This window comes from Bubalus bubalis, chromosome 9, assembly GCF_019923935.1.
Source record: "Bubalus bubalis isolate 160015118507 breed Murrah chromosome 9, NDDB_SH_1, whole genome shotgun sequence".
Lineage (NCBI taxonomy): Eukaryota > Metazoa > Chordata > Mammalia > Artiodactyla > Bovidae > Bubalus > Bubalus bubalis.
In genome coordinates, this window is record NC_059165.1 from 42,031,079 (window position 1) to 42,058,054 (window position 26,976).

General features: G+C 40.2%; 1 protein-coding gene across 6 annotated transcripts; it reads left to right on the forward strand.

Moving 5' to 3' along the window:
• Positions 1-1,071: 1,071 nt before the first annotated feature.
• On the forward strand, positions 1,072-19,419 carry MED7 (mediator complex subunit 7). 6 transcript variants are annotated; one of them, XR_006553245.2, is made up of 4 exons: positions 1,072-1,227; positions 12,659-13,410; positions 18,950-19,008; positions 19,164-19,419. XR_006553245.2 is itself a non-coding variant. In XM_044947394.2 (3 exons), the coding sequence occupies exon 2, from the start codon at positions 12,675-12,677 to the stop codon at positions 13,374-13,376; it is 702 nt and encodes a 233-aa protein (XP_044803329.1). In that variant the 5' UTR covers positions 1,072-1,227; positions 12,659-12,674; the 3' UTR covers positions 13,377-13,410; positions 19,164-19,419. The 6 variants fall into 6 exon arrangements, 4 of the variants coding, with proteins under 4 accessions (XP_044803329.1, XP_044803330.1, XP_006075937.1 ...); XR_006553246.2 differs by having other exon boundaries at positions 19,178-19,419; XM_044947394.2 differs by lacking the exon at positions 18,950-19,008.
• The last annotated feature ends 7,557 nt before the right edge of the window (positions 19,420-26,976 follow it).

The following is a 26,976-nucleotide window of genomic DNA, read 5'->3' on the forward strand; positions in this document are numbered from 1 at the left end:
GGCAGTGTGGATGGTGAAAATTAATATTTAGAACTTTTACTTATTTCCACATAGAACTAATACAAAAGACTGACACCCTAATTTTGAATAGATTATGGGAGAAAGAGGAGTAAAGATGAACCTTTATGTTTGAGACTTTACAGTCGAATAAAGATGTGTAATACTGTTGGATAAAAGGGTCTGAGTGCAAGGGACAGGGTGTTGCCAGGATCTAGATATCACTTGAGTATTATCACCTGGATGACATCCCACTAAAAACAGAGAACTCAGTCCCAGGGCAATTCAAATGATCAAGGGTGCCAAATGCTGCTGAGAGTAGACTAAGATGAGGACTAAGAATGCCCACTGGAGGTCACAGTTTATGTCACATTGGTCTCAATGAAGGGAGAAAAGCCTAACTGGGGGTATGCTCAAAAGTGAACAGACTTCTTCAACAAGTAAATTGATTGTGGGTGGAGGAGATTGAGGTAGAGGAAGGAAACTAGATTAAAAGATGATTAATAAGATACATCCAGTATCAGACTGACTGATACAGCCAGTCACAAAGGGGTGGACTTTACTGGATCCTCAGATAATTGGTATCCAAATACTGACTTGATTTTGACGATATTAAATAGTTGTTGTTCAGTTGCTCAGTCGTGTCTGACTCTTTGCTACCCCATGGACTGCAACACGCCAGGCCTTCCTGTCCTTCACCAACTCCAGGAGCTTGCTCAAACTCATTTCATTTGAGTCGGTGATGTCATGCAATCATCTCCTCCTCTGTTACTCCCTTCTCCTCCTGCTTTCAATCTTTCCCAGCATCAGGCTCTTTTCCAATGAGTCAGTTCTTCACATCAGGTGGCCAAAGTATTGGAGCTTCAGCTTCAGCATTGGTCCTTCCAGTGAATATTCAGAAAAACAGAAAAAGAAAGCAAAGAGTAACTGCTTTTATTGGTAACACACATCCTCCGCGACCCCAAACCCTGTGGCTGCAGCCGAATCCCGGAAGGGTGGGCGGTGCCAGAAGGAAGGTAGGGAGAGAGGGTTGGCTAGAGAGGGGGAGTATGTGCCGGCGAAATGGTGAGCCAACCGTCACAGAGGCGGGACTAGAGCCTCGGTTAAAGGACAGCTCTTTCCAGCCAATCAAAGGGCCGCATCTGTGGCTTCTTCGAGGAAGCGGAGGCCGGAAGTTGGATTTCGGCTTGAGGTGGAGAAGGCGGCTGCCAGTGTAAGCCCAGAGCTGAAGTAAGTGGGCGGCGACGGCTTGGGCCTCAGTTCCTCGTATATTTCTTTTTCCGGACCCCGCTGCTTCCTTTGGGAGGGCTGGGAGTCCGGGGAGGCCTGGTGCTGAGGACGTTCGCCCGCCTTCCTCTCCGGCGTTCCTCAGAGAGCGCGACCTTCCCCGCAGCTCGCGGAGCCGGGGTCAGGGGTGGGTGGGGTGATTGGCCTCCCGTGGGAAGGTACCCTCTGCGCGGCGGGCTCTAGGCTTCCTCCGGTGGGGAGGCCGAGCCTGGCCGGAGGTTGGCACACCTGAGTTCTAGACCCGCGCCCCTGGTTTGCCGAGCTGTGTGGCCTCGCCACGTCTTCTGGCCTCTCTTCGGCCTTGTCCCTAACCAGTCTCGCCCTTCTTCCTCAGGGAGCACTCCTGAAATCAAAAGATTTAATGGGAGACGGGGAAGGAGGTAGGTCCCACGCGTCATTCATTAGATCTTCTGGGAAGATTTTAAAAACAACATTCCAGCAGCTCCATTCACAGTACACAAACGAGTCGAACGTCTGAAGATAAGACCCTACAGTAACTTTCTTTTTGTGGTTAAATCCGTCAGAACGGAACAAACACTAAAAGGTGGATCTTGAGTCTGTTAATCAGCTATGATGCCTGGCGCGTGTCTTACGAAAAACCTCCGTTGCCTTTGACACGTTTAGTCTGGAGAAGTGATATAAATAAACATGATTTCTGTTGTATGTCAGTTTCCTTTTGTACTGGCAGATGTTTACTGATTTAAAGGAGCTTGTGCTGTGCAACCATAACAACCAAGGTTGAGAATTGCTGCTATGCCATTTCCTGGCCCTTTGATTTGGTTGCAGACACTTCTCCTTGGTGAGACAGACTTGGAACCCTCATCTCTAAAATGAAATTGATAGTAGTACTTAACTCATAGAATTAGTTTGAAGCGTAAGTAAAAGAGGATATAAAACAAGGATGCCTGTCACTTAGTTGCCCTTTTGGGATTGGCAGAAGAGGAATTCCAATCTGAAAAGGCTTGAAAGGGTGAAACCTAGGCTGTATGAAATTTATTTTGAAGTACCAGATGATTGCTAATTCTCCGATTTTGGTAATTATGTGGTTATAAGAGAACATTCTTATTTGGGAGATACCCACTGAAGTATCTTAGATAAAGAAATGAGAGACCAATAAGGCAAATGAGGGAAAATGTTAACAGTTGGAGAATCTGAAGAATATGGAATATTATTCATGTGCTGAAAAGTCTGAATTTTTAAAAGTTTTAAAACATTGATTATAACTATTTGCAACTATCATAAGTGTGTTGTAAATAAATGAAACAGTACACAATATTTATAACCCTCCATTCCATGTAATTTCACCCCTTTTTTCTTAGGCCATATTGTGTATATATAGACATTTCATCCAAGCCCTCATATGGGTGAAAGTATGGATGAAGATTTGGATTATTTCCAGCTTTTCCTGCTCTTTTCAAACAGTGCTGCACTAAATATCCTGATTCACAGCTTTGTGTACTTGTACCAATATTTTTGTAGGATAAATTTCTAGAAGTGGAATTTTTGGGTCACCAGTCAGTCCTAAAGGAAATCAACACTAAATATTCATCGGAAGGACTGATGCTGAAGCTCCAACACTTTGGCTACTTGATGCAAAGAGCTGACTTATTAGAAAAGACCCTGATGCTGGGAAAGATTGAGGGCAAGAGGAGAAGGGGGTGGCAGAAGATGAGATGATTAGATAGCATCACTGATTCAATGGAAATGAATTTGAGCAAACTCTGGGAGATAGTGAAGGACAGGGAGACCTGAGGTGCTGCAGTTCATGGGGTCGCAAAGAGCTGGACACAACTTAGCGACTGAACAACAGCAACAGTGTTGTTAATCAGCTATAATCCAATATAAAGTAAAATAATAAAAAGGATTGTTGGGTCAAAGAATATCAGCATTACAATGTTTGATACTGTCACATTAAATTCCAGGTAAGCATATTTGTTTCCTTTCTTATCAGTTGTGTATGAGAATTCCCTATATTCTCTTGGTGATACTGGCTTGCCACCTTAGAGTGTTATTACTATGGTGGCTGTGATGGTGTTTGTGGGACCTCAGGGGAATGGATGTTTTCCACCGCAGAAGACTTCCCTGCAGGGCCGGAGTAGCTAAGAGCTTGCTTGTAAAATTGGCGTGACCACTCTGAAGAAGCTGAAAGGTAGAGTGTGATCTGTGCTGGAATCCAGCACCTGCCACATAGAAAGTGTTCTATTTGTTAAGTGATGGAGGATTTGAAATCTTGATAGTCTTATATGGATAGGATCCTTTTTTAAAATTTATTTTTAATTGAAGCATAATTGCTTATTTGGCAACTGTGGATCAGCCATAAGTATACATATGTCCCCTTTCCCTTGAACCTTGCCCCCCACCCCCACCCCATCTCACACTTCTAGGTGGTCACAGAGTACCAGATTTGAGCTCCCCATGTTATACAGCAACTTCTCATTAGCTATTTTACATATATGTTGGGATTTTTTTTTCTTTTTTTAATTGGAAGATAATTGCATTACAATATTGTGTTGACCTCTGCCATATATCAACATGAATCAGCCACAGGTATACATAAGTCCCCTCCCTACTGAACTCCCCTCCCATCTCCCACCCCATCCCACCCCTGTAGGTTGTCACTAGGTTGAGCTCCCTGTGTCACACAGCAGATTCTCACTTGCAATCTATATGGTACATTTACATACTGTAATGTACATGTTTCCATGCTGTTATCTCAGTTTGTCCCTCCCTCTCCTTCCCCCACTGTGTCCACAAGTCTGATCTCTATGCCTGTGTCTCCATTGCTGCCCTGCAAATAGGTTCATCATTACCATCTTTCTAGATTCCATACGCATGCATTAATATACAATATTTGACTTTCTAACTTCACTGTATAATAGGCTCTAGGTTCATCCATCTCATTAGAACTGACTCATATGCGTTCCTTTTTATAGCTGAGTAATATTCCATTGTGTATATGTACCACACCTGTCTTATCCAGTCATCTGTCAATGGACATCTAGGTTGTTTCAATGTCCTAGCTATTGTAAAAAGTGCTGCAGTGAACATTGGGGTACTTGTGTCTCTTTCAATTATGGTTTTCTCAGGATATATGCCCAGTAGTGGGATTGTTGGGTCATAGGGCAGTTCTATTCCTAGTTTTTTAAAGGAATTTTTAAAAGGAATCATACTGTTCTGTGTAGTGTCTGTATCAGTTTGCATTCCCACCAACAGTGCAGGAGGGTTCCCTTTTCTTCACAGGCTTTCCAGCATTTATTGTTTGTCGATTTTTAAATGATGGCCGTTTTAATTGGTATGAGGTGATACCTCATTATAGTTTTGATTTGCATTTCTAATAATGAGTGATGTTGAGCATCTTTTTATGTGTTTTTTGGCCATCTGTATGTCTTCTTTGGAGAAATGTCTGTTTAGGTCTTCTGCCCACTCTTTGGGTTGTTTGTTTTTCTGGTGTTGAGCTGAATGAGCTGCTTGTATATTTTGGAAATTAATCCTTTGTCAGTTGTTTCATTTGAATTATTTTCTCCCATTCTGAGGGTTGTCTTTTCACCTTGTATATAGTTTCCTTTGCTATGCAAAAGCTTTTAAGTTTAATTAGGTCCCATTTTTTTTATTTTTTATTTTTATTACTCTAGGAGGTGGGTTAAAGGGGATCTTGCTGTAATTCAAGTCAGTACGTGTTTTGCCTATGTTTTACTCTGATAGTTTTACAGTTTCTGACTTTATGTGTAGGTCTTTAATCCATTTTGAGTTTATTTTTGTGTATGGTTTTAGGAAGTGTTCTAACTTCATTCTTTTACATGTAGCTAACTGTCCGGTTTCCTCAGCACCACCTATTGAAGAGGCTGTCTTTTCTCTTATGTATTCTTGCCTCCTTTGTCAAAGATAAGGTGCCCAATAGGTGTGAGGTTTTATATCTAGCTTTTTTTCTTGTTTCTTTGATCTGTATTTCTGTTTTTTGTGCTAGTACCATACTGTTGAGTACTATAGCTTTGTGGTATAGTCTGAATTCAGGAGGGTTGATTCCTCCAACTCCATTTTTTTTCCTCAAGATTGCTCTGGCTATTCAGGGTCTTTTGTGTTTCCATACAAAAACTGTAAAATTTTTTGTTCTGGTTCTGTGAAAAATGTTGGTAATTTGATAGGGATTGTGTTGAATCTGTAGATTGTTTTGAGTAATATAGTCATGTTCACAATATTGATTCTTCCAATCAAAGAACATGATATATCTCTCCATCTATTTATGTCATCTTTAATTTCTTTCATCATTGTCTTATAGTTTTCTGTATACAGGTCTTTTAGTCTCCTTAGGTAGGTTTATTCCTAGGTATTTTACTCTTTTTTTACAATGGTGAATGGGATTGTTTCAAAAAGGATTCTTTTAAAAATTTGCTTTTAGCAATGTATTATTTTGAATATTTTCCTGCTTTTTTTCAGCATTTGCATTTTCTTCATCTTTTGCCTATTTTTCCATTTTTTTTTTTTTTAAAGATACAGGTTAAAAAAAAAAAAACTCAGTGGATCCTTATTGAGGATTTAGCACCTTCTAGCCATTGCTTAAGGAGCTAGAGGTAGAGTTGTGAATAAAAGGCAATATGAAGTCATAGTGCTTTTCTTCTCATAGGGATGGAATCAGAAAATATGTTTAAAAAAAAATCATAATTAAATTTCTAGTATTTACCCCTGTTAGCTTGCAAGCATTCTATTTCCCGAAAAATAGGATTATCTTTTAATTTTGCTTCTGATGTATTTTCCCATATAGAATTTTTAGATTGATTTTTTGGTAGTCAGATCTGTTGGTCTTTTGTAGTACCCTTAAAATGTACAGTTATTTTTTGTATGTTTTCCTTGATAGATTGTAAGGAACACTAGCATGGAGGCAGTGTTTCTTATTTATCTTTGAAAGACAGTATGATGTAGTTAGTGTTTGAGATCTTTTGGCTCTGGCTACTTCCTTTACACAAGTGGATCAACTTTTCTGAGCCACAGTGATCTCATCCTTGAAATGGAAAGCTCACCTTTCTTTTCCCAGATTTCTCACAACTGTGAGAGAAGTTTAGAACAGTCCCTGGCATGTAGTATGCACTCAAGTATTACCTGTCATCATAATCATTATTGTCATGTATTAGACAAACATTAAATACTTGAAGGAGTAAATACACATTAAAGATGTTTGTACCTGCTTTCAAATTCCCTTTAACTTGAAGCTCTTGTGAAATGAATGGAGCTACCAACAAATACTTACGAAGCTTATGTGCATGGTTTTGAACCCAGTGAGAACTGTGATAGTCATAGTCCTTTCCTTCATAGAGTTTATAGTCTGGTTGGGGACACAAATCAGACACTGATGAAGAGAATAAAAGGGGGAAGACAGGGTCTGCTTTTGATGAATAATCAGAAAAGTTATATCTTTAGAAGTGACATTTTTAAGCTAGTGCCTGAAGCAGGAAGAAAATCACATGAAAAGACCCAGAGGCAGAAGAGGTTGGTATAAAGAATTGTATGAGAATACTTGAAGACAGTATAGCTAGGATATAAGTAAAAGGGAATGTGGTATGAGAATTAGACTGGCTATTATATAGATGAACTGTAGTGGAAACAAAAAGATCCCTGCGAAGCCATTATGTTCCAAATAAGAGGGAGTGGTGTCTTGGTCAGAACTGATGAATTTGAGATAGCAAGGGTTTGAAATCAGCGTGCCTGTGTGCATGCTTGGTTGAGTCCAGCTCTTTTGCAACCCCATGAACTGCAGCCTGCCAGGTTCCTCTGTCCATGAATTTTCCAGGCAAGAATACTGAAGTGGGTTGCCATTTCCTACACTGGGGGATCTCAGGACTTGGCAGTGATGGTGAGGAGAGGAAGTTGGTAAAAAAGGAGCATTAAGATAAACTTTAGGTTTCTGGCTTGGAATACTAGGTGGGAAATGGGGACATTTTACTGAGATAGGAAAGATTAAAGCTTTAGAAGCTATGAGAGGAGCAGATTTAGAGGGTATGTATTGTAGATGGAATCAAAATTTTTTTTTAAGTTTGAATGCCCTATGAGGTATCCATAGAGAGCCCAGAGGCAGTCTGGACTACAGATCAAAACTCATGAATCAAGAGAAAGACAAATATTATATGATATCACTTATATGTGAAATCTAAAAATAATACAAATGAATATATAAACAAAATAGAAACAGACTCACAGACATAGAAAACAAACTTGGTTGCCAAAGGGGAGAGGGAGAAAGAGGGGTAAATTAGGAGTATGAGATTAACAAAGTCTTATACGTACAATAAATAAGCGGCAAAGATTTGGTTTATAGCACAGCAAATTATATTCATCATCTTATAATAACGTATAATGGAATATAATCTGAAAAAAAAAAAAAAAACCTGAATAACTTTGTTGTATGCTTGAAACTAACACAATATTGTAAATCAAGTATACTTCAGTTTAAAAAAAAAACAAACCCAAGACTCAAATACAGACCAAGATTTCTCCACTTTGGCATAATATATTGACACTTTGGATGGGATAATTCTTTGTGGTGGGGGACTGCCTGGTACATTATATGTTTACAGCATTCCCAGCCTCTACCCATTAGAAGCCACTAACACCCCTTTACCAAGTTGTGGCAACTAAGTGTCTCCAGGTTGGAGCTGACTGTGGCTCAGATCATGAACAACTCATTGCCAGATTCAGACTGAAATTGAAGAAAGTGGGGAAAACCACTAGACCATTCAGGTATGACCTAAGTCAAATCCCTTATACAGTGGAAGTGAGAAATAGATTTAAGGGACTAGATCTGATAGACAGATTGCCTGATGAACTATGAACGGAGGTTCGTGACATTGTATAGGAGACAGGGATCAAGACCATCCCCAAGAAAAAGAAATGCAAAAAAGCAAAATGGCTGTCTGAGGAGGCCTTACAAATAGCTGTGAAAAGAAGGGAAGCAAAAAGCAAAGGAGAAAAGGAAAGATATAAGCATCTGAATGCAGAGTTCCAAAGAATAGCGAGGAGAGAGAAGAAAGCCTTCCTCAGCGATCAATGCAAAGAAATAGAGGAAAACAATAGAATGGGAAAGACTAGAGATCTCTTCAAGAAAATTAGAGATACCGAGGGAACATTTCAAGCAAAGATGGGCTCGATAAAGGACAGAAATGGTATGGACCTAACAGAAGCAGAAGACATTAAGAAGAGGTGGCAAGAATACACCAGAAGAACTGTACAAAAAAGATCTTCACGACCCAGATAATCATGATGGTGTGATCCCTCACCTAGAGCCAAACATCCTGGAATGTGAAGTCAAATGGGCCTTAGAAAGCATCACTACGAACAAAGCTAGTGGAGGTGATGGAATCCCAGTTGATCTATTTCAAATCCTGAAAGATGATGCTGTGAAAGTGCTGCACTCAATATGCCAGCAAATTTGGAAAATTCAGCAGTGGCCACAGGACTGGAAAAGGTCAGTTTTCATGCCAATCCCAAAGAAAGGCAATGCCAAAGAATGCTCAAACTACTGCACAATTGACCCATCTCACACACTATTAAAGTAATGCTCAAAATTCTCCAAGCCAGGCTTCAGCAATATATGAACCATGAACTTCCAACTTTTCAAGCTGGTTTTAGAAAAGGCAGAGGAACCAGAGATCAAATTGCCAACATCTGCTGGATCATCAAAAAAGCAAGAGAGTTCCGGAAAAACAATCTATTTCTGCTTTATTGACTATGCCAAAGCCATTGAGTGGATCACAATAAACTGGAAAATTCTGAAAGAGATGGAATACCAGTCCCCTGACGTGCCTCTTGAGAAACCTGTATGCAGGTCAGGAAACAACAGTTAGAACTGGACATGGAACAACAGACTGGTTCCAAATAGGAAAAGGAGTATGTCAAAGCTGTATATTGTCACCCTGCTTATTTAATTTATATGCAGAGTACATCATGAGAAATGCTGGGCTAGAAGAAGCACAAGCTGGAATCAAGCTTGCTGGGAGAAATATCAATCACCTCAGATATGTAGATGACACCACCCTTATGGCAGGAAGTGAAGAAGAACTAAAGAGCCTCTTGATGAAAGTGAAAGAGGAGAGTGAAACAGTTGGCTTAAAGCTCAACATTCAGAAAGCTAAGATCATGGCATCCGGTCCCATCACTTCATGGCAAATAGATGAAGAAACAGTTGAAACAGTGACTGACTTTATTTTTCTGTGCTCCAAAATCACTGCAGATGGTGATTGCAGCCATGAAATTAAAAGACGCTTACTCTTTGGAAGGAAAGTTACATTCAACCTAGACAGCATATTAAAAAGCAGAGACATTACTTTGCCAACAAAGGTCTATCAAGTCAAGGCTATGGTTTTTCCAGTGGTCAGGAATGGATCTGCGAGTTGGACTATAAAGAATGCTGAGCACCAAAGAATTGATGCTTTTGAACTGTGGTGTTGGACAAGACTCTTGAGAGTCCCTTGAACTGCAAGGAGATCCAACCAATCCATCCTAAAGGATATCAGTCCTGGGTGTTCATTGGAAGGACTGATGCTGAGGCTGAAACGCCAGTACTTTGGCTACCTGATGCAAAGAGGTGACTCATTTGAAAAGACTCTGATGCTGGAAAAGATTGAGGGCAGGAGCAGAAGGGGACGCGGAGGATGAGATAGTTGGACGGCATCACCGACTCAATGGACATGGGTTTGGGTGAACTCCGGGAGTTGGTGATGGACAGGGAGGCCTGGGGTGCTGCGGTTCATGGGGTCACAAAGAGTCGGACATGAAGGAGCGACTGAACTGAACTGAGCTGGCAAAAATCACACCTGGTTGAGAACCACTGATAGAAATGCTAATAAAAGCTATGCAGTTGACTGAGGTCATCCCAGGAAGAACATAAAACAGAGGCCTAAAACTAGTGGCCTGCAGACCACAGAGGTTGTTAGAAATTCTTTTTGACTTCACAGTACTTGACAGTTTCCAGAATTAATTGCTAGTATTTTTAAAAACTGAGAAATTCCCCATACAATTCTGGGTTTTTCCTTCCTTTCTTGAAAAGTCAAGACTAAGGTGCAGTGAATCTTAATTCATGAGTGAATGCTAGTGGCTGGAGGCTTTGAGGTTTGGCTTGGAGATCCTCTGTTCTCTCTAATCCCTGCCCCTGCATGTGTAACTCTTTATGTTCCCTGCCTTTTCCCTTTGATCTTTGAGTTTGTGACTCTATGGGGCAGTCCTCTGATGCATGCCAACATTAAAATTTGGATAGAGAAGGAGGGGCAGTAAAGGAGACTGAGAGGGAGCCTCCAGTAAGGTAGGAGGAAAACATAAATGTAAGATCACAGACGCTGAGGGAGAAGGGGACTGGGTTGAAAAGGAAGAAAATGGTGCTGAGAGATTAAGATCACTTTAGAAAAATGTCCATTGAATTTGGTCATGTGATGATTGTTGATGACTTTGAGTATTTGTGGAGGAAGGAGGTTGATTCCAGATTGAATAGTGATAAAAATGGATAAACAGAAAGCTAGTAGAGCAGTGAAGTGTAGCTTGGTATAGTTAGAGTAACTCATCATGCCCATGGCCACTGCCATATTGACTCAGTAGTATCCAGTTCACCACCATAGGTTGGTGGAAACTCAGGACTGCCCCACAGCTGCCCTTAGTACCTCAGAAATTCCAAGTATGAATCTTCCTCCAGTATATTACTTGCTATCTCTGATGTTGGATTGTATAATTAAATCTTGAAAATCTGGTAAGATCAGTTTAAATGAGCACTCAGGATCTTCTCATTTTATGATATTCCTAAGTTAAAATGGAATAGATAGAGGTTATTGTGGCTATTGAAGATATATTTGAGTTTGAAAGTTCTGTAGTGGATGTAGAAAAGTTAGTGAATCCATAAAGAATTGTAAAATACATTGTAGAATAAAAGGAAGTGCAATTGGATCACAGAAGCTCAGATGATGTGAGTTTGTTTAGAGCAATGTTAATTTTGTCAGCGTTCCTTAGAGTTACAGGTGTTTGCTTTTGGAAATCAATCTGTAATACAAAACAAGTGATTATAACATGAGATGGGGAGATAGCATGTGTAGTTTGGCTGCAGAGAGGATAGAGAAATGAGGCATAACTGGTGAGGGCTGTGGAATCCAGACTATTTCACTTATAGATGAAAATATAGTTGACCCATGAACAATTGGGAGGTTAGGGATGCCCAGCCTCTGCACAGTTGAAAATCTGAGTACAACTTAGAATTGACCTTTTGTATCTTTTGTTCCTTCACATTTGTGGTTCTGCATCTGAGAATTTAACCAAACATGGGTATTGTTTTTAGTTATTTACTAAGTCATGTCTGACTCTTGCAACTCTATGGATTAGCCCACCAGGCTCTTCTGGGATTTCCCAGGCAAGAATACTGGAGTGGGTTGCCATTTCCCTCCCCAGGAGATCTTCCTGACCCAGGGATCAAACCCACATCTCCTGCATTGGCAGGTGGATTCTTTATCACTGAGTCACCAGGGAAGCCCCATAAATCTTGTAGTACTCTAGTATTTACTATTGAAAAAAATCCACATGTAAGTGGACCTTTGCAAGTTCAAACCTATGTTGTCCAGTGATCAGCTATATCAGTTCAGTTCAGTTGCTCAGATGTGTCCGACTTTGTGACCCCATGGACTGCAGCACACCAGGCTTCCCAGTCCATCACCAACTCCCAGAGCTTACTCAAACTCATGTCCATCAAGTCGGTGATGCTATCCAACCATCTCATCCTCTGTCGTCCCCTTCTCCTCTTGCCTTCGATCTTTCCCAGCATCAGGGTCTTTTCAAATCAGTCAGTTCTTCACATCAGGTGACCAAAGTATTGGAATTTCAGCTTCAGCATCAGTCCTTCCAATTTCCTTGGATGGACTGGTTGGATCTCCTTGCAGTTCAAGGGACTCGCAAAAGTCTGCTCCAACACCACAGTTCAAAAGCATCAATTCTTCAGCACTCAGCTTTCTTTATAGTCCAACTCTCACATCCATACATGACCACTGGAAAAACCATAGCTTTGAAGGTCAGCTGTATACTACAGTAGTTTTTTGTGCCGATGGAAATGTTAAGTAGAGCTGGAAAAATACCTGAATGATTGAGTATATAATGCTAATTAGAAAAGGATAGCAGGTTTACCCTGTTGTAAATGTTAGTTTTAGAGACGAGGGAGATCATTTTGTCTTGGGCACCAAACGGCCATGGGAGAAAAGGGAAATGATTCTGTCATTAATCACTGAATGTGACAGGTTTGTTTTGTAGCTCCACTCTCAATCTTTGGTCTATTTGTGTGTGTGTGTGTGTGTGTGTGTGTGTGTGTGTGTGTTACGTTTTGTTTTCCTCTTATTTTTTGTTTGATGGTTTATTTCTGTAGGTTCTTGATCTTCACAATGGGTGAGCCACAGCAAGTGAGTGCCCTCCCACCCCCTCCGATGCAGTACATCAAGGAGTATACAGATGAAAATATTCAGGAAGGCCTCGCTCCCAAGCCTCCACCTCCAATAAAGGACAGTTACATGATGTTTGGCAACCAGTTCCAGTGTGATGATCTTATCATACGCCCTTTAGAAAGTCAGGGTATTGAACGACTTCATCCTATACAGTTTGATCACAAGAAAGAACTGAGAAAACTCAATATGTCTATCCTTATTAATTTCTTAGACCTCTTAGATATCTTGATACGGAGCCCTGGGAGTATAAAACGAGAAGAGAAGCTAGAAGATCTTAAGCTGCTTTTTGTGCATGTACATCATCTCATAAATGAATACCGACCTCACCAAGCAAGAGAGACCTTGAGAGTCATGATGGAGGTGCAGAAACGTCAACGTCTTGAGACAGCTGAGAGGTTTCAAAAGCATCTGGAACGAGTCATTGAGATGATTCAGAATTGCTTGGCTTCTCTGCCTGATGATTTGCCTCATTCGGAAGCAGGGATGAGAGTAAAAACTGAACCAATGGACGCTGATGACAGCAACAATTGTATTGGACAGAATGAACAACAAAGAGAAAATTCAGGTCATCGGAGAGATCAGATTATAGAGAAAGATGCTGCCTTGTGTGTCCTGATTGACGAAATGAATGAAAGGCCATGAAGGATGTTTCTTTTCCTTTCCCCTTCAGTGAATGGTAAACACATTAGTTAATTCACTTTTAGAGAGTCTCAAAAGAAGATATAACTAGAAAGAAGTCTTGCAAGCAGCTTGATTCTCCAACTTTCTCAATTGTGAGAAGTCACAGCAGTAATTTCACCTTATGGCAAGCATAGGTAAATGAGTGTTCCTACATTAATTAAGAGTGATTACCTTAAAAAGCAGAGTGCAGGTATTTGTGGAATATCCTTGTTTCCAGAGTTGCAGTGAATTTTGAAGATATCTTCAGTGATAGTAGGTTTCAACACTGGGAAGTAGATTTGTCATTTGCTTTAAGAGTGATAGATAATAAAGGACATCAGACTTTATAAATGTGAAATTATGCGATCTTTGTTTCACTTAAAAACTTGCTTAATCTCTAAAAAAGAATAGTGTAACATGTTTAAAGAGAGGAACCCCAGAGTTAAAAAACAGTTTCATTTTTTCTCCTGGCTGTTCTTGCAAACACTGTCTCAGCCTCTTACTCCTATCCTGGATGGGTCCTGGAACTTTTATTCAGTCACTAAGAAGTCCTTTGATCACTTTTAGTTACAGACATTCATTTTAATCATTAAAATGTCTATGTAAATTGTCTGCACTACATTTCCTAGATTCAGACTTGCTTAAGGCTGGAAACCTGCCACAGAAAGGGGGTTTGGTGGCAGAGAGCGCTGGATGTCCACCAGAGATTCTTGCTGCCCTGAGACATGCTGCCTTGGCCAGAAACTGTGGTTCTCCATTTCCTGTGCATCTCTGTGAGGCCATGTGACTGAGTTCTTAGCAGTGGAATATGATGTAAAAATCCAGGCCTGCCCCATAAAAGTTTCTTATATCACCCACCATTCTCTTTTCATCTGCTGGTTTGATGGTCACACCCAGGAAAACTTTGGAAGCCACTTGAAGATGGCAAAAGTTTGGTCATTTTGGGTCCTTGAATGCCTGAAGACTAGGCCCTCCTTTCATTTTAACTCCACCCTCCCCTGCCCCAGTCCCACCCCTCTCCTCACCCCTGCTGATTTAACTTCACCATGTGAATAAGAAGTCAACTTACTGTTGTTATTTTGTTGTTACTGTTGTTTTGAGCACTGAGATTTCATTTCTGCACTTCTCTTTTCTTTTCTCCAACCCCTCTTCCACTGAAATCTTGATGGAGAGTCTGCCTTGTATCTGAGGGTTTCTACCAGCCTTCCTCTTAATAAAGCATATTTAGAAATATGCTTTGAGTGATTCTCAAAGCATAGTGCTAGACCAGCAGCATTGATATCACTTGGGGACTGGTTATGCAAATTCTCAGGTCCACCCCAGCCATGTTAAAGTGAATTGTAGAAGTGGGGCTCAACAAACTGTGTTAAAGAGCTCTCAGGTGATTCCCGTGCAGGCTCAAGCTTAAGAATCCCTGACAATGGTAAGGCCTTTTCCCAAATAAACAGGCAAAGTCCGGTTTAAAGTGGCCATGGGTAAATTCTGTGTGTGAAACCCTCATATATCCTTTTCTTTAAAATTCTGGGGGCTTTAGGCTGTTCCCAGGTAGATGGCCTGTTCGCGCACTCTCCCGGACTGGGCCTAAGTCATGCCAGATGAGGGACAGATGTTCTTGGCAAGTGAGGCCACTCTTCTCTTTCTGTTCGTGGGCCTCTTGCCTGTCTTAAAAAATATTTGGCTTCCCTAGTGGCTCAGTTCGGAGAAGGCAGTGGCACCCCAGTCCAGTATTCTTGCCTGGAAAATCCCATGGATGGAGGAGCCTGGTAGACTGCAGTCCATGGGGTTGCTAGGAGTCGGACATGACTGTATAACTTTCAAGTAGATAACCTGAGTGGCTTCACTTTCACTTTTTACTTTCATGCATTGGAGAAGGAAATGGCAAGCCACTCCAGTGTTCTTGCCTGGAGAATCCCATGGATGGGAGAGCCTGGTGGGCTGCCGTCTTCGGGGTCGCACAGAGTCTGACACGACTGAAGCGACTTAGCAGCAGCAGTGGCTCAGTTGCTAAAGAATCTGCCTGCAGTGCTGGGTTTGATCCTTGGGTCTGGAGGATCCCCTGGAGAAGGAAATGGCAACCCACTCCAGTACTCTTGCCTGGAGAATTCCATGGACAGAGGAGCTGGGCAGGCTACAGTCCATGGGATCACAGAGTCAGACACGACTGTGTAACTTTCAAGTAGACAGCCTCTCTGTTAGGCAGATAGTTGGCATATCTCATTTGTTTTTTCCTCATATGTGTTTGGTATTGATTTTGGGGCTCCATAGACTCCAGGAGACGCAGTCTGGGCTCTGTTAAGTTTAAATTGAAGGGGGAGGGAAACCCCCTCATCTCCCTGTGGCAGAATAAGGTAGACATAACATAACACTTTAGCAACTCTCCAAAGGAATCTCCTTTGACCACAACCCTCTTATAACACTGAGGTACAAAACCAATTTTGCAAATCCTTGCATGGAAAAAACTAACTGAATCACATTATCACTATCACATCCTTAAGAGAGTCACAACATTATTTGTATATAATGTATGTTTGTTGGAGAGAGAGTAAGAGATTAAAATTTCATGTGAAATCTTAAATTCTGACTTTCAGGGGATATGATCTTGCAGATCTTTCGGGGTGGAACTATTCTGATGTGAACTCCTGCTGTTATAATGGGATGAAAAAACAGCAGTGGTCTGATAGTTGTTACAGATTTCAAAGTATATGTAAGAACTCTGTGAGAATTAAAATATATCTTTACACACCTGATCATAATGAATATTCCATATAGATTGATACCTTGAAGTGGAATATCTGAAGGTATAACCAGGGCAACTCTTTGAGATTACCAGTGCTGGGACCCAGACTACAAGGATTCTGGTTTCATTGTTCTGGAGTGGGGCCCTGAAATTGGTTTTAAGAAGTTTGTAGGTGACTGCTGTGCCATAGGATAAAGGATTGCATTACTCAGTACTCTCTACTTGTACTAGTTTAAGCAAAAGATGAATTTGTTGAAAGGATTATGAGATCCTTTTAAATTTATGAAATGAAGGATTTATGAAATCCCTAACATGATTATTGAAATCATGTGTTACATGATTGAGGGGTAAATTAAACATCCAAACCATGAAGAGGACTTGGAGGTTCTTTAGGGCAAGGTCCAGAACACTTTGTCCCTCCTTTCTGACTTTTCTGTTAATTTCATTCTATACAAACCAGCTTCTTTGATGGTATGAGTGGAGAACATGTGTACTAACAGTTCCTGAGTGTTAAGTCTTTCTGTACTACTGTCTGGGAGTTGTCTCAAAAAAAAAAAAAAAAAAAAAGTAATTGACCAGCTGGGAGGGAGAAGTTAGGGGTGGCATTCCTGATTTCAGCTGGGCCATTCAGCTGGTGGGGGGCGGGGGGCAGATTCTGTAAGAATATGACAGATCCCAACATGTTAATGTATGGAAGGAGGTGGTCCACTCTTCTGTTTAAGTCCATTTATTTGCTCTATTCATTTAGTGGATATTGTGGTCCTCTTTATTCCTGACACTGGTTTAGTTCCTGGGGGTATGAAGAGTGGGAAGGAAAATGAAAGAAACAGGAACATATATAGGTTAATTTTTGAAGGCATAAATTCTTGCATTAACCATTCAGCCATTATAACAAGAATCTTGCTTCCAATATATTTCTATTTCCTACTCAAAATGCCTTGCCCACATTATTTTCTCAAGTTGTTTCTGTGTTTTAAATTGTTAAGGGTTGTGGAAGACCATTTCAACTGTGCTGTGTTGTATTTGAGAGAAAAGACCTGTCCTGAGGTCACAGGAAACAGCAAGTACAAGTGTCTCTTGAGACAAAAGTTGGCATAATTTTGAGGGAAAAGACTGTTAGGGCCACACCATAGGGAGGGAGGAGGTTGGAGCTAGAGAAGCAGATGGTGTCAGATTACAGCACTTAGAAGGCCGAGGAAAGGAGTTTGTTCTATCCTAAATCTGATGGGAAGTGTTGGGGAGAGGGGAATTTCCCCCTCTACCCTTCTTGAGTTCTTGTGATTGGACTAATAAAACGGACACAAGACAATAGGAGAAAATTTTAATTCCTATACACAGAGGCCTCAGCAATGGGACCTAAGAAGTAGCCAGAGCATTTATATTCTTTAGACAAACACTGAATTTGTGAGGAATTGGCATGTGCTCAATGAGGAATCTAAACAATTTGGGCTTGGTGTAATAAAGAGGTAGCAAGGTTTATTTATATAGGCTTTTCAGCTCAAATTCCTTATCTCGTGATAAGGGTGTCCTTTTCCCTTCACTGTGGTGAGTGCACCTTTCGTGGGAGAGGTTTGTTTTTTGCTTTGGGGGAAACGGTGCAGGGGTGGGGTGGGGTGGGGGAAATTGGGGTTGGGAGAGGGTGGTCAGAGTGTTGCTCTTGTATTGGCCACTTCTTAGTTCAGTATGCCATTGGAAATATTTTGGGGCACCCTGCCCTAAGTTGTAACATACATCAATAGCATGCATATAAAGCACTTAGTTGGCACTGTTCTAATCACTTAATATACAAAAAGCTTCTTTATCCTCAAAACAACCCATTAAAATCATGATTTTTACACCATTATTTCAGATGAGGGAGTGGAGACTCAGAGGGGTGTCATTTATCCAAGGTCACCAAGCTAGTGAGTGGCAAAGCCAGGATTGAAATATTCTAGTTTCAAAGCCTAAACCTTCATACTTGATTACCTCTCTGTGCTGTTGCTGCAGCATCATATATTTAATAAATCATAGATAGTAACAGAGTCAAGAGTGGAATCTGATATGTTAACCCCCAAATTCTTATTTTATACATCACATAGTATTAGACTGAGGAAGGATTTTGCAGATGGAAATTATGAGCTCCTTTTGAACATTTTAAAGCATTTATATCGAATTCTGCTGCTGTCTTGAGATGCTGTGCGTTTAAGCACTAACCTTCCTAAAACTCTCTCTAAGTAGATATCACCCCCACTTTATGAAAGTGAGGATCAGTTTTGTGGTTTGCTCAGGTGGTGTATCCAGATTAGAATCTAGGTCAGGAGTTGACATTTTTTAGCCATTGTAATTATTCCTCTACTGCGGTACAAATGCAGCCATAGAAAATACATTGACAAATGAGAATGCTGTGTTCCGACTTTAGATATGGAGATTGAAACTTGAGTTTAATTTTTACATGTTATGAAATATTCTTTTTGATTTTTTTCCAAACCATTTAAACATGTTAAAAATAATTCCTATTTTGTGGAATGTACGAAAACAGGCAGCCGAATGAATTTGGCTAGAGGGTCTGATCTAGGTGATTAGATTCTTAACCCTGGAATATTTTCATAAAACCACTTAATAACTGCAAAATAAAAATTATAGGTTTGTTCTAGGGCTGAAGTGAGATTATGGCTACAGAGCACTCAGCATAATTTCTGGTACTTAGTAAACTCTCAAAGGTTAACTGTTACTTTTCCTGCTAATTGCATTTGGCATTTAGAATCCAAAATTGAGGAACTGGTTTCAAGCTGTAATGTGATGAGTCTAACAGTAAGTGGCGCTGTTACCTCTTGTTTAGGAGCTGTAGCCAGGTGGCAGAAGAGGGGACTCAGATGGAGAAACTCATAGATGCTGATGGTAATACTGAACTTTGTATTTAACGAGTGAGATGCTGTATCGGCTGTGGCCTACACATTTTTTTCTCATGGAGAGAATAGGGTATAGATTTTTCAAAATAATCAGTACTGTGTTGTGAATAAGAGTTCTTTTTTTTTTTTTTTTTAATTGATTAGAGCTTTTCTCTCAGGGCTGCCTGGACAAGACCTGAGGAAGACCTAAGACACTGTTGGTTAATTCTGAGTAGATGATGACAGAAAGATGCTTCTCACATCTGCTTAGCATCAAGCTGTGAAGCACCATCTGTGAAGCTGCTGGTTCCCTGCTGTTCTGTAGGTTGGGAATAAGGGAGGACTTTGAAAGGATGGGAGTCGGGGATTGGGAGGGGGAGACATGGCTGGCTTGGAATACACTATCATAACTACAAGGAAAGATGCCTTTGGGTCTTTATTTTCACAATTTTTCAGTCATTCAAGGAGCATGAAGGTATACTATGAATACCATGTACTCGTTAAGAGCCATTAAGAATGGGAGTACTGTTGTGAAAGTATATTCTATATATAGCAACAGCAAGTTGCTGAGCATAGTTTGAGTTGGTATATGTGTTTGTCTGTCTGTCTCTCCATACTCAGATTGGAAAAATGTTAAAAACTATTTTATGGATGAAGATGTAACTTGCTACACATTGAAGACACTTTGGCTAGTAAATGACTGAGTTAAAAATAAGGTTTAAAAGAGAAGAGAAAAAAAGTAAGACATGGTAGAATTTGAGCTCTTGGTTTGAAATACTAACCACCATGACATTCAGTTTCCTTAGCTATGATAATTATAGACCCATCTCATAGAGTAGTTGGTAAGCCCAGGTGGTAACAGTGGTAAAGAATCTCCCTGCCAACGCAGGAGACACAAGAGACGTGGGTTCTATCCTTGGGTTGAGAAGATGCCTTGGAGTAGAAAATGGCAACCCACTCCAGTATTCCTCCCTGGAAAATTCCATGGACAGAGGAGCCTGAAGGACTACAGTTTGTGGGGTTGTAAAGAGTTGAACATGACAGCACAATGCAGCACACAGGGTATTTACCATCTAATGTCAAAAATGAAGGCCCACGCTAATTCTTTCTGAAACTTATTTGTCCCCAAGCAACATACGCAGGTTTTAGGCTTGCTAATCATCTCTGAAGAAGCATCTGATCTGGAAGGGCTGAGTGGGTGTCTGAAAGGCTTCAGTGGTGCATGAGCCTGGGGCTCTGACTCATTACTACCTAAAGGGAAGAGTGGTTAAAAAAGAGGAAGCCATAAATAATCAGCAGAAATGAAAAAGGGCATCACTATAGATTTGATAGACAATAAGATAATAAAATATGGATAACTTTATACCAACAAATTTGATAATTTAGGTAAAATGGATAAATTCTTATAAAACTATCTAGGCTTAAGAGTAGGAAACTTGAGTAGCTTTCTAATTATTAAGAAGAAAGTTGTCAAAATCTTAGAAAACTTTAAGTTCAAATAGTTTTGCTGACAAGTCCTACCAAACACTGTTAGGGAAAAAAAAAAAAAAAATACAGACTCAAGAGTAGAAAAAGGGGAAATGGAAGATTCCCCAGTTGTTTTTATGAGACCATAATAAACAAGTGAAAATAAAATGTGATCTTTATGGTCAATCTGTGTTTATTTTAAAAGTGTAGACTAGAAAATGTAGTCTGTCACAAAAAATATATAAAATTTAGTATCCATTCATGAAAAAGAAAAAACTTAGAACGTTTAGGAATAGAAAAGAACGTTCTTAATGTAGTAAATAGTAGCTGTATAAAATCTACAGCATGTATTATACCCAAGGTGAAAGGTGAAACCTTTTCTTTAAGAGCTGTAATGAAACAAGGATGTCTGCTATCAAAACTTCAATTAAATATGTACACATTGCCTAACATTTGATAAGAAAAATGTAGGGTTGAAGAAGAATAAAAAACTGAGCTGTCATTATTTGCAGAAAATATGATTGGCTACATAAGAGAATTCAGTATAATTTACAGATAGTTGTTCAGTCACTCAGTTGTGTCTGACTTTTTGTGACCCCATGGACTACAGCACACTAGGCTTCTCTGTCCTTCAACATCTCCTGGAGCTTGCCCAAACTCAATCCCATTGAGTCAGTGATGCCATCCAACCATCTCATCCTCCGTCGTCCCCTTCTCCTCCCACCTTCAGTCTTTCCCATCATCAGCGTCTTTTCCAGTGCGTCAGTTCTTCACATCAGGTGGCCAAAGTATTGGAGCTTCAGCTTCAGCATCAGTCCTTCCAATGAATATTCAGGACTGATTTCCTTTAGGATGGACTGGTTGGATCACCTTGTAGTCCAAGGGACTCTTGAGTCTTCTCCAGCACCACAGTTCAAAAGCATCAATTCTTTGGCACTCAGCCTTCTATGTGGTCCATCTCACATAGCTTTGACTATGGTTTTATTAATACATTATCTACATGTAAATTATTAATTGCCAACAAAGGTCTGTCTAGTCAAAGCTATGGTTTTTCCAGTAGTCATGTATGGATGTGAGAGTTGGACTATAAAGAAAGCTGAACACTGAAGAATTGATGCTTTTGAACTGTGGTGTTGGAGAAGACTCTTGAGAGTCCCTTGGATGGCAAGGAGATCCAACCAGTCCATCCTAAGGGAAATCAGTCCTGAATGTTTATTGGAAGGACTGATGCTGAAGCTGAAGCTCCAATACTTTGGCCAACTGATGCGAAGAACTGACTCATTTGAAAAGACCCTGATGCTGGGAAAGATTGAAGGCAGGAGGAGAAGGGGATGACAGAAGATGAGAGGGTTGGATGATATCACTGACTCAGTGGACATGAGTTTGAGTAAGCTCTGAGAGTTGGTGATGGACAGGGAAGCCTGGCGTGCTGCAGTCCATGGGGTCACAAAGAGTTGGACACGACTGGGCGACTGAACTGAACTAGTTATTAATAAAAAAGTTCATTGGTTGGAGGAAAAAAGCATTCAAAAATAAAGTGCATTTCAGAATACCAGCAACAAACAAAAGTTTTAAATTAACACAACATTGTAAGTTCACTATTTGTCAATAAAATTAAAAAATTAACATAGAAAAAAGAAGATACTATGAAAATAGCATCTGTTGATAAGAAATGCCCAGGAAAAAAACATTAAGAAATAAGCTGAATACCACTAGGGAGAATATTTTAAATTTTTATTGAGGCATTAAAGAAAATCTAAATGTAAGCAGAGATAAAGCATGTTATGAAATGGAACACTCAAGGTAAAAGATCAAATTTCCTCCACATTGATCTGCAGTGTCAATGCAAGCTAGTCAAATTTTTACTAGTTTGTTTTTGGTTTTGTTTTAATTTGATGCGATGGTTCTAAAATGTGTAGGAGGGAAGTACAAGAGACCCAGATAGCCAAGATACTCTTGATAAAAGAACTAAGTGGAGGATTTGCCTTATGGGACATCAACATGTCCCATAAGGCTGCAGTAGTTAAAATAATGTTTTATACTGACAGAAGGAAAGACAGATACACTATTGGAACAGACTTGAAAACCAAAAACCAGATTCAGGCCTATATGATTTTTCAAATATAACAGAGATGGCATTGCAAAGTAGTGGGAAAATGCTGGAATTTTCAATAAATGGGGCTAGGACAAAAATATATATAAATCAATTCTGGCAAAATTAAAGGTCTGACAGTAAAAAACAAAACTATAATGTTAGGTGAACATTTTCATCATCTCTGGATAAGAGAAGTCTTCTTAAATAAAATACAGGAAATATAACCCACCAAAGAAAAAGCTAGTAAATTTTACTACATTTGAATTAAGAAATTGTATTCAAAAAGCATACCATTAATAAGTGAAAAGCCACAAAATGGGAGAACATATTAATAACAGATTAAACTAGCAGAGGACTGGTATCCTGAGTATATAAATTACTCATATGCATCAATAAAAAACTGAGAAACCCAACAGAAAAAATAGGCAAAAGACCCACATAAGCATTTGTGCCCCTCCACTCCCTAGATCCATGTGGTTCATAAACCAAAGAAAAGATGCTCATTAACCTTGTTAGTGACTATTTCCCTGGTGGCTCAGATGGTAAAGCATCTGCCTGCAATGCAGGATACCCAGGTTTGATCCCTGGGTCTGGAAGATCCCCTGGAGAAGGAAATGGTAACCCACTCCAGTATTCTTGCCTGGAAAATCCCGTGGTTGGAGGAGCCTGATAGGTTACAGTCCATGGGGTCCCAAAGAGTTGGACCCGACTAAGAGACTTCACTTTTCACTCACAACCTTGTTAGTAATGAGTATAATGCAGAATAAAGCTATAGTGAGAGGCCATCATATCCTTTACCAGTTGGCTAAAAAAAAAAAAAATCTCGCAATACCAGCTGTTGAGAAGGATATGGAGTAAGAGAAGCTCATACACTACTGGTAGATGTCTTGAAAACAGGCCTTATCTAATAAGGCTCAAAACATATATACCCTCTGACCTACTAATTCCACTTTCAGAAGTATGCTCCAGAGAAGCTCCTGTGTGTCCACCATGAATTCATAAATGAGAATGTCCAGGGTGACGTTCCTGAAAACTGAAACAAGATGAAATGTTCATTTCGAAATTAATAAACAATTTGAGACATATCCGGTCCCAGGAAAACTATTCAGTAATAAAAACAACCCACAGAGATACAAAGCAGCATGAATGGATCTCACAAGTATACTGTTAAATGAAAGAAGCAAGATGCAAAAGCCTATAGACAATTTGATTTCACTATATGATGTTCAAAAATGAGCAAAATTATACATATAACTTTAGGATGCATTACCTAAATGGTAAAGCTATTAAAAACAAGTAATTACTGAAAAATTTTGAGTAGTGATTACCTATAGGACAAGAGGAAGGTTTTGTGCTTGGGAAAGGAGTAGAGGTCAGAGGGACTTTAGGAGATCGGCTATGTTTTATTTTTTGTTTTGGGTCCTGGTTACTTGTATGTTTGCTTTCTAAGTATTGGTAAACTAAATTTAAGCTTATGCAGTATTCTGTACATCTTTACCGTTTTCCATTAAACAGAGTAGTTTAACCTTAAAAGCCATACTGTGACATCATCATACACTCAGGAAAAAATTAAAAAGTGTGACAGTCCTGATATTGTCAAAGATGTAGGGCATTAAGAGTTCTCACTGCCAGTAAGAATGTAAGCTGGAATAAACACTTTAGAAAACTGTTCAACATTCTTGTGTGAAGTGGATGCCCATGAGATGAAAGAAATGAAATTGTGCAAGTACGATGCATGATACTGGTTGCTTGGGGCTGGTGCACTGGGACGACCCAGAGGGATGGTACAGGGAGGGAGGGGGGAGGGGGGTTCGGGATGGGGAACACGTGTATACCTGTGGCGGATTCATGTTGATGTATGGCAAAACCAATACAATACTGTAATTAACCTCCAATTAAAATAAATTAAAAAAATTAAAAAAAAAAGAAATAAGATTGTGAGTCAGAGACAAAGTGGGGACATAGTGAAGTAAAATAAGAGAATCCTCACTGGGACTGATGAAAAGTACGTCTGTTAAACTGAGAAGGATGATTAGCTTTAGTATCTGAACCTGGAGCAAAAAAATAATGAACACAAAGAATTGCCATATTGGAGAACATGCTTGGGGTGAGCAACCACTCACCACTCCCCAACCAGCATCACACTGGAGGAGACTGGGACTGGCATTTTCAAGTTGAAACCTCAGATAGGAGTTCCCACAGTGACTCACAACGTAGCTCAATAGAATTTTCTTGATGGTTTTCATGCTTTTCAGTTTCGTCACTGGGAGCCTTGATGAGTTATCAACGGTTAATTATTTCACACCCCTCCCATTTCCTCCCCTCTAAAGAGGTTTGATTACCTGAGCAGAAGCAGCGCTGAGCTGACTCTGACCTTGGTTTGAGTGTGACCGCAAAATCTCTCTGGCACTCATCCAGTTACTAAATATAAAAACTCTAGAGACAAGAGAGCTCTTTAGCATCTCCCTGGGGTTGTGAAGAATGTGTCCTTTTTAAGTTAAAAAGCACTAGAAAGTGAAGTTGCTCAGCCCTGTCCAACTCTTTGCAACCCCATGGACTGTAGCCTACCACACTCCTCCGTCCATGGGATTTTCCAGGCAGGAGTACTGGAGTGGGTTGCCATTTCCTTCTCCAGGGGATCTTCCCTACCCAGGGATCAAACCCAAGTCTCCCGCATTGTAGGCAGATGCTTTGCCACCTGAGCCACCAGGGAAGTCCTTAAAAAGCACTATGTTAGTAAAATATCCTTTTTGTAAGAAAAAGAGCCATCCACATTTGGAGGATCAAGGTTTCTTTCCCCATCTCCCCACCGCCCCATCCCTTTCTGGGAGGCATTTGCTTCTGCTGTAGTGAATATTTGCTTCTTCTGCCCAGCATCCATTTCTCCTGTTAAAATGCACCACACTTTTTCTTTAGGGTAACCACCCTTTTCTCACTTTCAGAGCATGAGATTTGGTGACCCAGGCCTTACCCAATTAGTCCTTTTTGACCCTATGGACACAGATTGTTCAAGAATGAGTCTGTAACCTAATTTGGGTGTTTGAGGGAATGTGCATCCGTGGGCTTGTGGGAGAGTGGCCAAGAGATGTTCTTGGTGTGCGGATATGTGCTCTGAAGGGACGGGAGAGGGACACTGTAGGATCTGCAGAAGGCACCAATGCCAGGACAGCTAGAAATCAGGTCCCTGATGTTTTCACTGGGGCCATTGAGCCAAGCTTTGCCTGAAGCTAGACTTTTCAATAACATCAGTCAATAAATCCATAGTTTAAGCTAATTTGAGTTGCATTTTCAGTCATCTGCAACATAAGTAAAGTATAGGGTCTGGTGAAAGAAGTCTTTGTTAGCAAAAGAACACCAAGATCATGTTTTGAGAGGTGGGCAGTAGCAAGGAAGAAATTTGTCCTGTAGCTAACCCTAAGACACCTGGATGAGAGGGATGAAGTAGCTCTGTCCGTGCTGGGACCAGGTGCAGAAGGCAATATTGAAAGCACTTTGATGCGAATGAAAGCATTAAGACCACACAAATAAAAGTAAAATAAAAAGACTTTCATCGATGCAGTTTGTAGACTGCATCATCTGAGATCATCTGAGATGCAGTCTACACACTGATAGGTGATTTAATGGGGAGTTTTGTACCTTTTCCTGGGTCCCAGTGAATTCAGGATATTCACAATTATCCATGAGTAAGACTTTCTGAGTGGTGATAGACCTACCAAAGGTATGGCATTAACACATTGTATATATACAGAGAAATTTATAAAAAATATCTGAAAGGAGAAAAACATTACTGTTTTGGTGACAGTGGATATTTCAAAGTACCAGGGTCTGGCCTTTATTTTATTTATTTATTCTTATTTTTCACAGTTTTCTACAGTGAATATGATGTATATAATAAAAGTTTTTCAAGTATTGTACAGACACATAAAGTTATAGTCCCTTTAAAGGGAAGTCACATGGCTAGCTGTAATCTGTAGGTCAAGATCAAGTTTAGAGTTGCTTAACTTCTTACCCTTTATGTCCAACCTCTGTGTCTGCCTTTACAAAATTTTGGCACTAATGGTACATGGAACCTAACTGAGATGCTGTGATTTAAATGAGAGGATTTTTGATTCAAACTAAGTATGTCTAGAATTCCAGCTCTAGTGGGCATTACTATCTCCCCATTACCTAGTCAACTGCAGTTCTCCCGTTGTATAGGGTAGATTCTAAGTGAACTGAGTTTTCCAGGTGATCTTATCTGTCTCACCCATGTTTTCCTATCTTCTGACCTGAGTAAAATTCTCTCACTTCCATTTTATAAATTTTGTCAAGTGGCCCCTTGTCTCTTGTCATATGTCTGACTCTTTTGCAACTCCATGAATTGTAGCCCACCAGGCTCCTCTGTTCATGGGATTTCCCAGGCAAGAATACTGGAGT